The 14175-nt window shown below is 49.4% G+C and overlaps 7 protein-coding genes across 7 annotated transcripts; 2 read left to right on the top strand and 5 right to left on the bottom strand.

Moving 5' to 3' along the window:
- Positions 1-121: 121 nt before the first annotated feature.
- PICMEDRAFT_17058 (hypothetical protein) lies at positions 122-771 on the bottom strand. The gene has a single exon (XM_019161446.1). The coding sequence runs from the start codon at positions 750-752 to the stop codon at positions 351-353; it is 402 nt and encodes a 133-aa protein (XP_019016896.1). The 5' UTR covers positions 753-771; the 3' UTR covers positions 122-350.
- Positions 772-840: 69 nt separating this feature from the next.
- On the bottom strand, positions 841-3950 carry PICMEDRAFT_17056 (hypothetical protein). Its single transcript, XM_019161444.1, has one exon. It carries the CDS (start codon positions 3831-3833, stop codon positions 1068-1070), a length of 2766 nt encoding a protein of 921 aa, XP_019016895.1. The 5' UTR covers positions 3834-3950; the 3' UTR covers positions 841-1067.
- A 333-nt stretch (positions 3951-4283) lies between these two features.
- PICMEDRAFT_73284 (hypothetical protein) lies at positions 4284-5639 on the bottom strand (the record flags this gene model as incomplete). The annotated part of the gene is made up of 1 exon (XM_019164435.1): positions 4284-5639. One exon carries the CDS (start codon positions 5637-5639, stop codon positions 4284-4286), a length of 1356 nt encoding a protein of 451 aa, XP_019016894.1.
- A 480-nt stretch (positions 5640-6119) lies between these two features.
- Positions 6120-7733, bottom strand: PICMEDRAFT_25041 (hypothetical protein; the record flags this gene model as incomplete). The annotated part of the gene is made up of 2 exons (XM_019162377.1): positions 6120-6356; positions 6447-7733. Coding segments are annotated over 2 exons (1524 nt in total), but the record flags the coding sequence as incomplete, so codon positions are not given.
- Positions 7734-8127: 394 nt separating this feature from the next.
- PICMEDRAFT_73282 (hypothetical protein) lies at positions 8128-8898 on the top strand (the record flags this gene model as incomplete). Its single annotated transcript, XM_019164434.1, has 1 exon — positions 8128-8898. One exon carries the CDS (start codon positions 8128-8130, stop codon positions 8896-8898), a length of 771 nt encoding a protein of 256 aa, XP_019016892.1.
- Positions 8899-9395: 497 nt separating this feature from the next.
- On the bottom strand, positions 9396-11288 carry PICMEDRAFT_73281 (hypothetical protein; the record flags this gene model as incomplete). The annotated part of the gene is made up of 1 exon (XM_019164433.1): positions 9396-11288. One exon carries the CDS (start codon positions 11286-11288, stop codon positions 9396-9398), a length of 1893 nt encoding a protein of 630 aa, XP_019016891.1.
- Positions 11289-12809: 1521 nt separating this feature from the next.
- PICMEDRAFT_17052 (hypothetical protein) lies at positions 12810-14099 on the top strand. Its single transcript, XM_019161443.1, has one exon. It carries the CDS (start codon positions 13232-13234, stop codon positions 13967-13969), a length of 738 nt encoding a protein of 245 aa, XP_019016890.1. The 5' UTR covers positions 12810-13231; the 3' UTR covers positions 13970-14099.
- The last annotated feature ends 76 nt before the right edge of the window (positions 14100-14175 follow it).

Genomic DNA, 14175 nt, shown 5'->3' with positions numbered 1-14175 from the left:
TATTAGAGGAATTTTTACCCGCGTGTGCATCGAGAATTGAATAATCACATTTCATAAAAGTATGGAGTAAAACTGCAAGTTTATGGCTTCAGAAAAATAGATACAAAGAAAAATTTCTAGTGGAACAAAATATTTCGATGTAAATCATCCTTGAAAGTTCAATTATTTGTCACATAACTTTGTGTATTGAGAAATGCATACCGAATTGCATATCTATACAATAATGGACAAATGAGTGTAATATCTAATCGTGGAACAAAATGCCACTTTTTAAAAAACCAGGACTTTTGCTATGAGAACATGATTGGGGAAACCAAATGCAAGGTAAGAGGCCCCTGATGGGTCGAATATCATTTTTGGTTACTTGAAGCGCTATTTCTTTCTAGCACTTCGAGTTCCCTCATTTTCCGGATTTCCATCTCTACACGACGATTGGCTTCCGCATCTATCATGTTTTGCTCGAAGATACGGTCACTGAGAGAGTCTGCGAGCCAAGCAGCCCCTGCCGTGGTTATCCATATGTATAGTTTTACCTTTAAGGAAAGAGCACGATATTTTGCGTAAAGTGAAGGTTTTGCTGAAAGTTTTGCCGATCCCCCTTGTGGCGGTAGTTCTGCTTGTGGCTGCTTCTGTGTAACTGATTCAGCTTGTGTTTGTGTCTCTGATTGTGGGGAGAAAGAAACTGGTTTTGTGGCTCCTGTTTTTGTATTGCGGGGCTGTGGAGGCTGAGGTCTGGGTATTGGTGAGACCATTATACTGGATGGGTGTCAGGCACTACTTTGCTTGTTTAGCGCTTAAGAAAGAAATTCATAGCTCAGAGAAAAGAATCATATGCGTGCTGTTGGCATGGCATCTTTTCTAAAGTAGTATCGTTTCGGTTCAAAAAACTTTGAGTGAAAATCGAAAATAGCGCTTCTCCGCACATTCCCTACAAAAATGCACTCTATTCGTATTTCTTGAATCTATAGAAATATATGTCTATCATATTAGATGCAAATGCATCTGAATAATGCCATCTACAATTAAGATTGGAGCTGAGTGATCAGTTAAAATAAAGCACAACTGTTTCAATGTTCTTCGTCAGATGTTGAGGTGGTAGAATCTGAAGCCGCGGAAGCTGACACAAGGTTGGAACGTTCTGTGGCATCGATGTGTTGTTTAACACCACCGTATTTCCTCTTAGCGTCCAAGATTCGGCTCTCATCGCTCTCCTTGTGTTTGGCATCTCGAATGATTGTATCAGAAATATCATATCCAGTCAAATGAGAATTACCAAGGTCAAACTCAGAGACCTCGGCTGGGTCTTTCGAGCTGGTAGTATCTTTGCTCAACTTAGTATCAGTAATATTGAGTGAGGTTGCATCTTCATCAAAAACACCGAAATCACTATCACGACGTCTTCCATGACTTTGTCCACTATGTTCATCCCCATCATCACTGCTCTCGGAATCATCAAATTCAAATCTGCTGCTTTCGTCATCATCTGGTCGAATAATATCAAACTCAAAGTCTTCTCTTCGACGGGCACGTCCAGGTTTCCGACGGTTTTTGAATATGTAAAGCAGAAACAAAAATCCTGCCAAAGTTAAGGCAGAGAAATAGCCAATGTAATGCTTTGAGTTGTCTGTATGTGGGTAACTGCCATCTTCTTCTGGAGTTGCAGTTGCAGTTGTAGTTGAGGTAGAAGATATATTTTTCGTGGGAACAATGGAGGTGGAAGGCGCCTTTTCCTCGTCGGAATCTTTGGAAGAGGTTGTTGTAGTGGTACTTTCGCTCGCTATTGCGGTACTACCACTAGTAACTTTTGTTTGAGTTAAAGTTTGGACTTGACTTTCAGTCATGATAGTACTAGTAGTATTACTACTAGCACTCTCGTCATTCTCAAAATTGAGCTTACTGTAATCTTCATTCATGTCAAACCTTTTTGCTAATGCAGGATCAATGCATTCACCAAAGGCACGTAACTGCCAGCCTCTAAAGTTTATGGCATTGGAATCTTCTGTATTGCGGACCTTGATTATCCATGTGCCTTCTCCGGTTTCACCCCAGTGTGCAACACTGGAAAAGGTCCACTTCCTGAAACCAAGCTTATCTTGATCATGACCTCTCCTTACAGCAAGTGGAGAAACAATGCCACCAGGAGAGACAATATCAACTTCTACGGCACCTCTCTTACCAGAGTTGATGTCAACTGTAATCGTGATCTGCTCAATACGTTCAAAGTTGAACTTCTTCAAGATTTCCGCTGTGACCGTAAATGAATCTTGGACCTCTGCAACTTCATTGGAAATCGAAAGATCCGTGATTTGATATGGCATATAATACCATGACTGAGGTTTTAGTAAAGTCCAATTGTTTTGTGCCATTTTGACCATTTTTTCTGCATCGATTTTACCCCAACCGTATTTAGGGGAGTATTTTCTTCCTTCAACTGCAGAGTCTTGCCATGTTCCATCAAATGGATCTATTTCGGCGGCACTTAAGACTGTCAAATATTGTACGTCTCTCCATGTCAGCTCCGGGTTTGCCTGTAGAATAAGGGCATATATGCCTGCAGCCAATGGTGCAGCAGCAGAAGTTCCCCCATGGGTAGTAGAGCATTTTCCATTGATGTCTGTCGTGTGAATGTGCTCGCCAGAGCCGGAGGAATAAGTAGAAACCATTACTGCAGTACACGATTCCGAATAAATTGGATGTAGTCCCTTGTAATCGATTGCACTTACAGTGAGCGAATATATGCTGTTTGTGTAACCGTCAAAGTTACAACTATCGCCACGAGATGCACCATTTCCACTTGCAAAAACATACAAGGCACCTTTGCCTTTTCTGCCCTCCTGAATACCTTTCAGCATCGCCGATCTGACAACCTTATCCGGGACATCCATGGAACGACCGTTATCCGGAGGCCCCCACGAGCAAGAGTATATATCGTTGACATCTAACCCGTAAATCATTGCAACGGCTTCTTCTTCAGAAGAAATTTCTGCACTCAAAATACGGATTCCAGAGACTTTGGAATCGTACGCAACCCCAACTCCACAATAGTCATTTCCTTTCGCAGCAGCAATCTCCCCTGCACATCTTGTTCCGTGGTAGTCGTTCTCGAGCATTGGTTTTGGATTTGGCCTATTGTCGTTATAATCCCACGACCCTTCAGGCGAAAAGTTGTCTTTCAAATCCGGAGACTCATAGTCCAATCCGTCGTCAATTAGCGCTGTTACTATTCCCTTTCCGGTTATGTTCATTCTCCACACTGGAACGACGTTCACGTCGTGTCCTGGAAAGGCCGTATTGACTATATGCCATTGGTCCTTGAATATGGGGTCGTTTATCTGGAATTCGGCGGCAACATTGTTAAGATGTTCGACAGAGGAGTCCTGTTTTCTTTCAAATATTGACACCGCTGAGTCTCTCTCTATTGGAACTGGCGCTCTTTTAACAAGTCGTTTTTTATGCAACGGATGTATGCCACTGACACGATTCTCATGTAGTAACTCAAGAAACTGAGAATGCTCTCTCTTAAGCAGCTGATGATCTTCTGCGTTATGTTCGAAGTCATCGAGCGATCCTAGTTGGGAAAACCACTCAGCATTGGTGTCATTTTTCGGAAGGCTAAAAACATGAAAAGAGTCCAACGACGGAACCTGATACTCGTAACTCCAGTTCGGATGTATCTTGGAAACCGAATCTATGAGGTCTTTGTCTTTCAGTTCTAGTAGGAAGTAGTTTTTGCTCACGAAGTCTTTTGGCGGGATATTGGCGACTTTAGCAGCAAACGCTGGGTCGTTTAGCCATAGAAAGACCGCCAGGTTGTAGAGCCACGACAGCTTCATCTTTTCTGGTGCCTGTTTCTTTGTTTGCTTGCTTCACTTCACCTTTCCTCTTTCCGATTTGCGTGCAAATAACAGGAAAGAAGGGTTTAACGGACTAACGAGCGATGGGGGGGGGGGAAGGGCGGAAAAACAAAAGACCACCTGCCGTTGAGTTTCACAATCAGGACTTTTCTCTTCCCGACGAATGGCTGTTGCCAACTTCTATTGTCTAAAAACTGTGCTGCAGATTAACACTGCTGTTCTTCTTCGAGGCGTTTGTTTTCTCCTTGCACTTACATTCGTGTCTCTTCCCTCTGCCTGTTACTGTTATATTTTCTTCTGCCGCAGAGGGATATAGACTGGCAACAATGGGCAGCGGGGCTTACGTAAAAACGGTGTCGTCATGGTAGAACGAAGATCAAAACGGATGGATAGGCGGTTGTCTTGATGATTACTCTATAAAGGAGGCGTTTACAGATGTGCTAAGGCTCCCATTGGGTCGTATGGTGGCAAGACGATGTAGTCAGTGGAGTCGAGGACCTTGGCATCGACGTCAAGTGCTGCAAGCTCGTTCTTTTCGACGACAACCTGGTAGACATACTCTTCAAAGAACTTCTGAGACATCACGTAGTAGCCGTCCTGGCCAGACTTGCTGCCCCAACTATTTTCCACACGGTAACGAACAGGCTTCCCCGCGTCGTCGACGTGGACTGCGGTGATCAACATAGCGTGGGTCATTAAGGAGTGGCCGTATACGACACGTTCCTTCTTGGACATCGAGTCAACATCGTAACCAAGGAGCTGAAAGTCCCAGAGGTCGACGTCAATTATACCCCGTTTTTTGTCCATAAACTTTGGGGTGTCACAGCCAAAGAAAACGGGCTTGTTGCTCTTGATACGGTGAACAACAGCCTGCGCCAACTTCTCGGCCTCGAGGTTGAGGTAGACAACGGCGTCGCCGTTGGCGACGTTGCCCAAGCGATCAACCTTGACGAGTTTATTGTAGTCGTTTCTCGGATCATTCAACAAGGAAACGTAGTCCGGCGTGTTGAACTCGAGGATATCAGCGGCGTACTTTAATGGCGTCGTCTTGATAGACTGGTACTTGCCGTCTTTGTCGTAGAACTCCCAAGTAAACTCCTCAGTTGGCTTTGGAGGGTTGCCTAGAAACATTGTGAGCAGACGATACACCTCCCGCTGCATCTCCTTGCGCTGGATAGAAACGTCCTTGCCTGCCGCCAACGCCTCGCGGAGAGTCATGGCAAACTCACGCAGCTTGAAGTTCAACATGCGGTTCATGACTCTCGTGTTCGTGGTGTTGTAGCTGTCTGGGTAAATCTGATCAGGCACAATACCGTACTTGTCGACGATCTGGGTCATCATGGTGAACTGGCCACCGTCCTGAGCAGGGTCTAGCAAAAACCACTGGACAAGTCTACTCTCCGCCGGCTCTTTGTACGTGTCGATGATCATCTGCAAAAAGTAGTTGGCTCTTTCAAGCTTGTCGTGGAAGAACAAGAACGAAGGAGACAGCTGGACCTCCTTGAGGTTATACTTCTTCATTGCCCCGACACGTAACATGTTGGTGGACGCAAACAACCAGCAACGGCCGGACGCCTTCTGGTCCATGACTGGCAGACCTTCAATCTCAATCTTGTGGTTGAAGAAGTTCTTGTTGGCGATCTCCTGGTCTCTGTTGATCAGGACGTCATCCGCGTTGGCGTGTTGCAGCACGGATCCACCGAACTGTGTCTTGAGGTCGGTCTTGAACTCCTCTGTCCATTGGGACAAAGATTCGAGATTGATGTCGGAGGTGGAGTTAGCCATTTTACTTGGAATTGTACTAGATTGGATTGTCTTGTAAATGTTATGCACTACTAATCTTTACTTCCAGAGACAAAAGCACTTTGTTGTAGAGAAGAAGAAGAAGAATCCGACCTCGTCCCCGGCTTGCCCAAGATCCTCACCACCTATCGGGAGATCGGCCTTAGCATAGAGACATCTCGGCCCGCGATACAGCCGTTTGAGGATGCGGACATCTCCCACGGACTGTCTCCGGCGGAAAGTCTGCACCGGAAGTGTCCGTTGGAGCAGAGGTGTGCTTCATTCAGGATATACTGTAGACTGTGGGGGGGTTAAAAATAGATATAAAGAGTGACGGAGGGTGTACACAGCGAAAAATGGGGACACATCGGCCCACGGTTCGGTTGTAGGATTGAAATGTTTGACTGTTTGTCTGTTCGTTCACTCGTCAGTGGTGCTGGTATCCTCGTACTTGGTGCCCTCAGAGGCTATACTCGTGGTGGATTGGTTGCGGGTTGACGTAACCTCGGAGAGGTTTTCCCGCTCCCTGGTCTTGTTCAAACGCTCCCGGAGTGTAGTTTCACGTAGTTTTAACTCTCTGGCCTTGCGCTCGAGCTCGGCGGCCCGTCTGGCCAGTTCCTGGGCATTCTGACGCTCCAACTCCTCGAGCTTGGCCTGCTTGCTGCGGAGTGTTTCGTGTCTCAACATGTATGGAACGGTCTCACTGATTTTCCGCAACTTCTTTGGGTCGATCTGGGACTGTGGCACCTGGTAGTGGCCGTTGAAGGACGAGTTGTTGCTGCCTAGAGAGAGCTGTGGAGAGATAGGCACGTTTTTCTCTGTGGCTGGGGCAGCCGGAGGCTTGGCCAGAGTAGACTGCGAGGCTGACTCGGAAAGACCCGAGTCCATGCTCTTGCGCTTGACGGCCTTGGACGTGTCGTCGTTTATCATGTCGTCGTCGTTGATCTCATCGCTGTCGGCGTGCTGGGTGTCGTCGCCTTCTTCCTGGATCGTCGACTTTGAGAGACTGGTGCTCAAGTCGTCGATCTGTCTCTTTGGGAGGTCAAACTTGGCCATCGATCTCGAATTGGCGATCTCAGCCAAGTTTGACATCGAAGGCGGCTCGCTGGAGTTGATCCCCCCGCTGACTGAGTCGCTGAAGTCGTTTTTCAAGTCCGCAACGCCGGACAACCTCTCTGTTCTGTATGCCTCGTACAGGAAGTCGTGGGTGATGTCCTTCAGCTCCTGGAGCTGGGAGCCGAGAAGCACGGACTTGAGGATGGCGAAGTCGGATATGCTTGTGTCGTTGATGTCGATTGTTCCCCAAGGGTACTTCCGGACACGGGTCTTTCTGTCGTCGATGACCGACTCGGTGTCGGAGGTGACGATGGCAAACGGCTGCAGCTGCGACAAGTAGCGGGATTCCTCGATCGCCTCCGGGTCTGTTTCGGACTCATCGGCCTGGAACTGGAACACGGGGATCTTGAACCGCTCGATGCTCTCGTTGATGTTTCTCTTGAAGTTGGTGAGCTCGGCCCGGGTGAACGAGTCCGCCCGCCCGATCACCGGGATGATGTTGACGTACTTGGACATCTTGAGCATCGTCTGCACGTCCAACTCCCGCAAGCCGTGGCCCGTGGGCTCGATGAAGTAGAGACACACGTGCACCCGGGTGTCCTCGAACCTCGGGTTTCTTCTCACCTTGGTCTCCTCCGCAAGCACAAAGTCGAACTGCTGCTCCAAAAAGTTGCAGATCTCGCTGATGCAGATGCTGTTGTCCAGGTTGTCGCCAAAGCCAGGCGTGTCGATCACCGTCAACAGGATCTTCGAGTCGTCCTCGTCGATGATCTCCACAGACGTCTCCGTGATCGCTATCCCGGGCTCCTGCGCTGCCAGCGAAGGGTCGAACGTCTGCTCCAGCTTCGACGCTGTCACCGCCGACAGGTTCGAGAACGTGATTGTCTTCGGAATCGTCTTGTCCGACTTCGTCTCGAACCTGTGCGGCAGGATGTTCTGGTCGAGCAACGAGTTCACAAACGACGTCTTCCCGGTTCCTTGGGGTCCTGTCACGAGCAGCGTGAACCGGATGCCCCTTCTGTTGTCCTTCTTTCTCATGTACGGTGCTACCATTGCTGCTACCGGACCTCTTCTGCACTCTGTGTCCCTCTACAACCCGGTCCGGCCCCCTTCTTGCCCCAACCTGTTCCTGCGTCCAGATCAACCAACCACACATGTAATGTAAACATCGACGACACGTCGCTCCTGCTGGCTCTCATCCTTCTCTCTGTCTCGGCGCGGGCGTTTCAACGCGTGGCCCGGATCACGTGGAAGTCTGGTGTCTTTTCCTGCCCTTTCCGGAGTTTGCCATCTCAGGTGACATTTGCCCTGGAAGTCTCTATTTCAATGCAAGAATGGTCTTCTTCTCTGCTCTGGCAAGTGGGAGAGCCTCAATGGGTGGTTTGCAGGACCTAAAAAGGTGCAGAAAGGTGCAGAAAGGCGTAAAAACACAGAGATGTCGTCCTTCAAAACATTATCTGCGAAATCGGCGGCAGCATTGGATGGGTCGTTGATGTCGACGTTGGGCTACAAGCTTGAACAGTTGATGGAGCTGGCAGGGCTCTCGGTGGCGCAGGCGGTGTACTCGGACTACAAGCCGGCGGAGTACCCGAATGTTGTGGTGTTGTGCGGACCCGGGAACAACGGCGGAGATGGGCTCGTGGCGGCACGCCACTTGTCCTTGTTCGGATACAAGAGCGTCAAGGTGTACTGGCCCGTGGTAGGTAAGAACGCGTTCTACGGGAACTTGAAGACGCAGCTGGAGCTCTTTGACATCGACATTGTGCAGGACGCAAGTGCCGGGGACAGCGGCGCCAGCGCTAGCGCCAGCTTGCCCAACTTGCACAGCGTGCTCCGGGACTCGAGCATCATTGTCGACGCCTTGTTTGGGTTCTCCTTCCATCCGCCGCTTCGCAAGCCGTTCGACTCGATCATCCTGGCCATGGTTGAACAGCAGCAGAAGCACGGCAAGAAGATATTTGCCGTGGACGTTCCGAGCGGGTGGGACGTTGACGAGGGGCCCACTGCCCGGTCCGGCACCGAGGAGTACATGCCGGACGCTCTGATCAGCCTCACGGCGCCCAAGCCGTGCTCGCTGAAGCTCGGCCCGGAGGTGAAGCACTACCTCGGCGGCCGCTTCATTCCTCAGTGTGTCGCAGACAAGTGGGACTTCCAGGTCCCCCACTACCAGGGCGCAGACCAGTACGTGAAGTTGGCCTCTCCTTGAACACCTACGGCCTCCCGTTTTGTGTTCGTCTTATTTCGTTCTGTTTCGTTTCTTATATAGTTGGTTAAAAATATATCACTTTATTTACGTTATAAAAAGATAACATGATAGTAAAAGGGAGAAAAGACAGGGAAGGGAGGAAATATAAAATACAAGGTGAGAGTGTGTTTCACTTTGCCAGTGCCCGCTGTTTGTGTGTAATGATAATATCCAGTCTATCATACTATTAAATGCGAGTCGGTGACCTCATCGATGCCAGTAGGTTTGAATATGAGTTATGAATGAAAATGCAGCAGAAGAAACGGAGCGAAAAAAGAAAAGATCATTGAATGAGAACAAGAACAAGAAAGGAGACAAGGGAAATTAAAAATGTAAAGTAAAGTAAAGTAAAGTAAAAATATAATTCAAAGTAAAAGGGAAAATCGGAAAAAGAGGATTTTCATAAAAGCAGTAAATGCATGAGATAGTTTATATTTGTTGGAAAAACAACGGCTCTATTACTGATATGGGAACTGCTGGCTCATGAAGCTAAATCCACCCATATTACCGACACTATTTATATTATTTGGATTGTTGAAATTCATGCTTGAGATGCTGGAGGCCTTTGTATTGATTCCACCTCCGTTCATAGAAGAGCCTGTCGTTGTTGGCAAAGAGTTATTTCGTTGGAAACTTCCCTGTGGGCCGGCTGGACTGCCTGTGTTGTTATTGTTATTATTGCTATTACTGTTCATCTTGTTCAAACCACCGCCGGTAGAAGTGCTACCGTTGCCAGTAATACCGTTCATGTTAGCTGAATTGGTGTTTGAAGTAGAAATGTTTGTATTATTTCTTCTTTGCTGGCCGGGTCCACGCACACCTAAAGGATTCTTACTGAAACTCAAACGGATGCCTCCCTTGTTATTTGAGGTCCCGTTCACACGAGGCAAGGTTTTACCATATAGTTCAGCTAAAGCTCTAGTTGCGAGAGCAACATCTTCAAACTCGACAAAACACATCGGGCCGTGGTGAGAGGTTATGCCATTGGTTTGCTTGGTCCTGAATGACAGTCTTTTAAAACCGGGCTGTGATTGGAACAAGGTACGTAGCTCTATTTCAGTAGTGTCTAGTGGTAGATTTCCAACATACAACGTATTGCATGGAGGGTTCTGATCTGCTGGATTGGCAGGTGGTGGTACTCTTGCTAATAGTGATAGTTCAGGAATGGCATTTGTATTCGATCCGGAATTTGAGTTCTGGCCGGAATTTTGAGGTTGTTGATAATGTCTCAGAACATCTAAGTTGTTATTATTGCTATTGTTGCCACTACCATTATTACTGTTTGCAATACTCGTGTTGATTGATAGATCATGGGAGTGTTGCCTATGTAGCTGTGTTTGCTTATGCAGATCATCATCAAAAGACCCGTTGGTAATACTATTACTTGTCAAGTTCAGCGAGTCCAAGTGTTGAGAATCCATAGGAGATTCCATCTTCTGCTGAGGAAGGCTTGGAATGGAGAATGTTGCCGAGGAAGGTGTGGTTAAATCTGTCATATTCAGAGACGTCGAATTAAAATAGTTGTTATTGTTGTTATTGGATGTATTCGCAGCCTGAGACCAGTCTGTAACTATTGGCGTTGGTAGGTTTGAGTTGTTATTGTTGTGGTTGCTGCTATTATTAATGATACTTGTGTTTATTTTGGCAGAGCTTGTAAGAGAAGGATCTGGCCTTAAAATTTTAGAGCTATTACTTGGAGTAGCCAAAGGAGTTGATGTTTCATTTGTCCATCCAGTGATATTACCAGTTGAAGTGTTCATTGCAGAGAAATGATTTAAGGAGTGGATCAGAGTGTTGTTCATATCGTTGGTTGGGTCTTGGATCTTGGAAATCTGTAGAGTTGGTGACGAAGGAGAAGACGATTGGTTGTTGTTTGCAGTGAATGGGTTCGAAAAAAGATAAGAGTTGTTAGATGCTGTGTTTGTGTTGTTCGTGGTGGAGGTGTTGTTATTTGTGGGGTTGCTGGTGTTGGTGGCGGTGGAGGAGTTCCCGTTGTTAACGATTTCACACTGAACGTTGGGGAATGCTGCGCCAAAGAGCGGCTTGCCGTTCAATAGCTGGTGGACCTGGCTTGCAATTTTAGGGGAGTAGAACTTAGAGAAGATGACAGGGGTGTTGGTGGCTGGTTCCTGGATGATATCGACAAAGTTCACGTCGTTCAAACAAAGGGAAAAGATTAGGAAAGCTTCTCTCAAGGAGATGTCTCTGGGGATATTTTTTATTTTCAAGATGGTGTAGGACGAAGTGGCAGATGAAGACGACAATGGGAGAGTGTTGCTCAAGGAGATTCTGTTCAGAGAGCTGGAGAGCTCTTCTGAGGATCTGTTTAATGCATATAATGAGGTCGACATGTTTTCAAGAAAAGGGTACGATCGAATGGAATAGAATTAGAGGGAATTAGCTGGATTAATATAGGGGGACAAATATTTCGGGGGGTGTGTTTGCAATGGAACAAGAAAAAAAATTTGTGAAAGGAAAACAAGGAAGGAGCTTCTCTTTTTTTGTCTTTTATTATAACAAAGGGACTAGTATACAAATATTCGGAGGGGACAAACGTTGGTTGTGGGTAACGCGAGATATGATCGATGGACTTCCACTTGTACTGTCTGTCTGACTGTCTTGTATTGTATGTGTTGTGTGTGGACTAGGACCTAGCGGGGGGTGGTGTCGGGGTGGAATGAGAGGTGTGATTAGAGAGCGTGGGCCACGGGCATGCAAGACTTGAGAAACGGGGTGTTCAGGTCGGGAGGGGGTGGCAGAGGGTGTGGAGATAGTGTACACAGGTGGGTTGGTTTTTCCGGGTACGAGCTGGTTCAACTGGCCGCAGGATAGAAAAAAAAAGTACGGGGGGCGTGCTTGTTGGTGAAGCGTGTAGTTGATGGAGGGCTGGGGGCTGCTGCACAACAAGTGTGTAGAGGCTGTGTAGGAGAGTGTGTGTATGTGTGTGTAGTGGTGCCTGGGCAGAGAACTAGGTGTGCGTGCGCTTGCGGCGGCGGGACGACGACCTGTGAGGAAGGAAATGGGGTACGACAGTGGGCCAGACAGGGTTGAGGGGGGAAACGAGCAGTGGCAACAGCGGCCGGGAGGATTAGTACCAGAGCAACACCAACAATAGGGAGACACAACGGCGAAAAAGCAAACCGCAAGACGGCGACGGCGACGCACGCCAGCGCTGGCCAGACCGGCTGCGCAGACCGCCCCGCGCAGCGAGGGGGCTGGCAGGAAATGCGTCTGTCCGAGCCGGATCGGGCACCGACCCCAGTTGGGCTGCTGCGGCGCAACTAGCTCCGTTTCGTCGCGACGGCGGTGCGGCGGCTGCAGGCGACGCGGTGCACGGGTGCATGCTTGGCGGGGCCACGGCGGTTGCAGGGCACTCTGCCCACCCTGGGGCGTCACTGCCGGCGCAGCGCAGCACATGCTGCGCAGAGGTTGGCGCGGGCGGGTCCATGGTGGGGCTGCGGCGAGGGGCTGCGATCTGCGCTTGTGCGGGCACTAGTGCAGTGGTCCTGCTGCGTCTTATCGGAGAGAGAGAAAAAGGGGGCAGTGGCAGGGCGCTGGTGGTGTTGGCAGGGGCAGGGGTGGGCACAACACGGACTTGAGACAGATAACATTTGCGTGGCCACTCCGCACAGGGGGACCGCAGGCATCGCAGGCACTGCGGCCCGTGGCGTCCTGTGGCGGCTGCCGCTGCCGCAGCCGCTGCTGCTGCTGTGCAGCACATACACTAGCCCCGTCAAGGCGGCGCCAGAGGCGGCTTCCCTGTGCGCACGTCTTTGCGCCCTCTGCGGGCAGCACACACGTTAGCGAAGAAACAGAGACCCGCCCACGTAATTTGTGTCGAAAAGGGCAACCCGCACGCCTTTTAGACCCGTTTTTCCTCTACGGGGCTCACGGCCACACAGAGCCGAGCCAGCTAGCAGAGCTAGCTCAGCCCAACTAGATGGCTCAGATCAGATCAGATCAGATCGATCAGCTCCCGTAGCTGTCGGGGCCAGTCCGGACGGGACTAGCCGCAGGCCTGCCCCCGCCTCCGCCGCCTCCTGGCCGCCTCCTGGCCCCCTCTTGGCTGTCTCCGTCCTGCCTGCCTCCCTTATCTCCCCCTTGTGCTCCCTCCCCGTGCTCCGGTTATAAAAAGAGCAGGTTCCATCCCTCTCGTCCTGTCGCTCTGTGGCAGCTGTCCTACGCTGCACTGTTGTTTCCTGCCCCCACACACCCCACCTCTGTCCCCAATCCTTCCCGCCGTTCACGTCAGAGAGGGCCCTTATCACATTCCACCACAGTCTGTCACGTAAGCATGTCAGAAAACAGAAAAACAAAAAGATCCGGCTCCAAGCAGAGACACAAAGACTCGGCCTACTCCAAGTCGGGCTCCAGAGCAAACGCGTCGTCGGCAACGTCCAAGCAGCAGTCGCAGCGGTCGAAGCAGCAACCCCAGTTGTCCAGAAAGACACAGAAGCCATTCTCCCCTTCGTCGTCGTCGTCGTCGTCGTCCGTGTCGTCCCTCTTTGCAAACAATGCAGCGTCCTCGTGCAGGCACGAAGATGCGGCTCCGGAGGAGCCGCTTGCCGTGATCGACGCCTCGTCGTTGATCTCGCTCTGCTCCCCGTTTGTGGTGCCAGAAAGCAGCCACAGACTAGCCCCCAACAGATACGGCAACAGCACAGACATCGACTTGTCCGTCATCTACGGCTCGCTCAGCGAGAAGCCGCTTTGCCCAGCCGCCCCGGACTACCACATGCTCGGCAAACAGAAACTCTTGTCCACCCTCATGGACAACTTGAGCCTCATCGAGAGCGACAGCGCCCTCGTCCGGCTGGAGGGCTTCTCCATTGACAGCGGTAGCTTGTCCGAGTCCTGCGTCTTGAATGACTCCGACTCTGATTACGACTCCAACATAGACTCAGACATAAACTTGATCGACGAGGCAATCCTCTCCTCCAACAACAACCAAACGGTCCTGATCCCTTCTGCATTCGACAAACCAAGCACCACCCTCAGCGAAGTCAGAATCAACAATACCCCGCTTTTTTAACTGACAGATATTTACAGACTATTTCTTATCGTCATCGCCCACCGCCTTCCGCCTTCCGCCTATCGCTCCGTCTTCCTTTTACTTCTGCACGTTCCATGGATATTTTTTTTTCTTTCTTTTTCTGAGTTACAACTATGTATATATATATATATATACATCTAAATATATATCACCTATATATCTACTCCTCTATATCCTCTTATGTA

Source organism: Pichia membranifaciens, assembly GCF_001661235.1.
Source record: "Pichia membranifaciens NRRL Y-2026 unplaced genomic scaffold PICMEscaffold_4, whole genome shotgun sequence".
Classification (NCBI taxonomy): domain Eukaryota; kingdom Fungi; phylum Ascomycota; class Pichiomycetes; order Pichiales; family Pichiaceae; genus Pichia; species Pichia membranifaciens.
Note: the sequence above shows the minus strand (reverse complement) of the source record. Positions and strands in the feature narration are given on the sequence as shown.

Bases quoted from the DNA above. Each gene is read 5' to 3' on its own strand.
- PICMEDRAFT_17058 (XM_019161446.1), bottom strand. From the start codon at position 752: ATGGTCTCACCAATACCCAGACCTCAGCCTCCACAGCCCCGCAATACA.
- PICMEDRAFT_17056 (XM_019161444.1), bottom strand. From the start codon at position 3,833: ATGAAGCTGTCGTGGCTCTACAACCTGGCGGTCTTTCTATGGCTAAAC.
- PICMEDRAFT_17052 (XM_019161443.1), top strand. From the start codon at position 13,232: ATGTCAGAAAACAGAAAAACAAAAAGATCCGGCTCCAAGCAGAGACAC.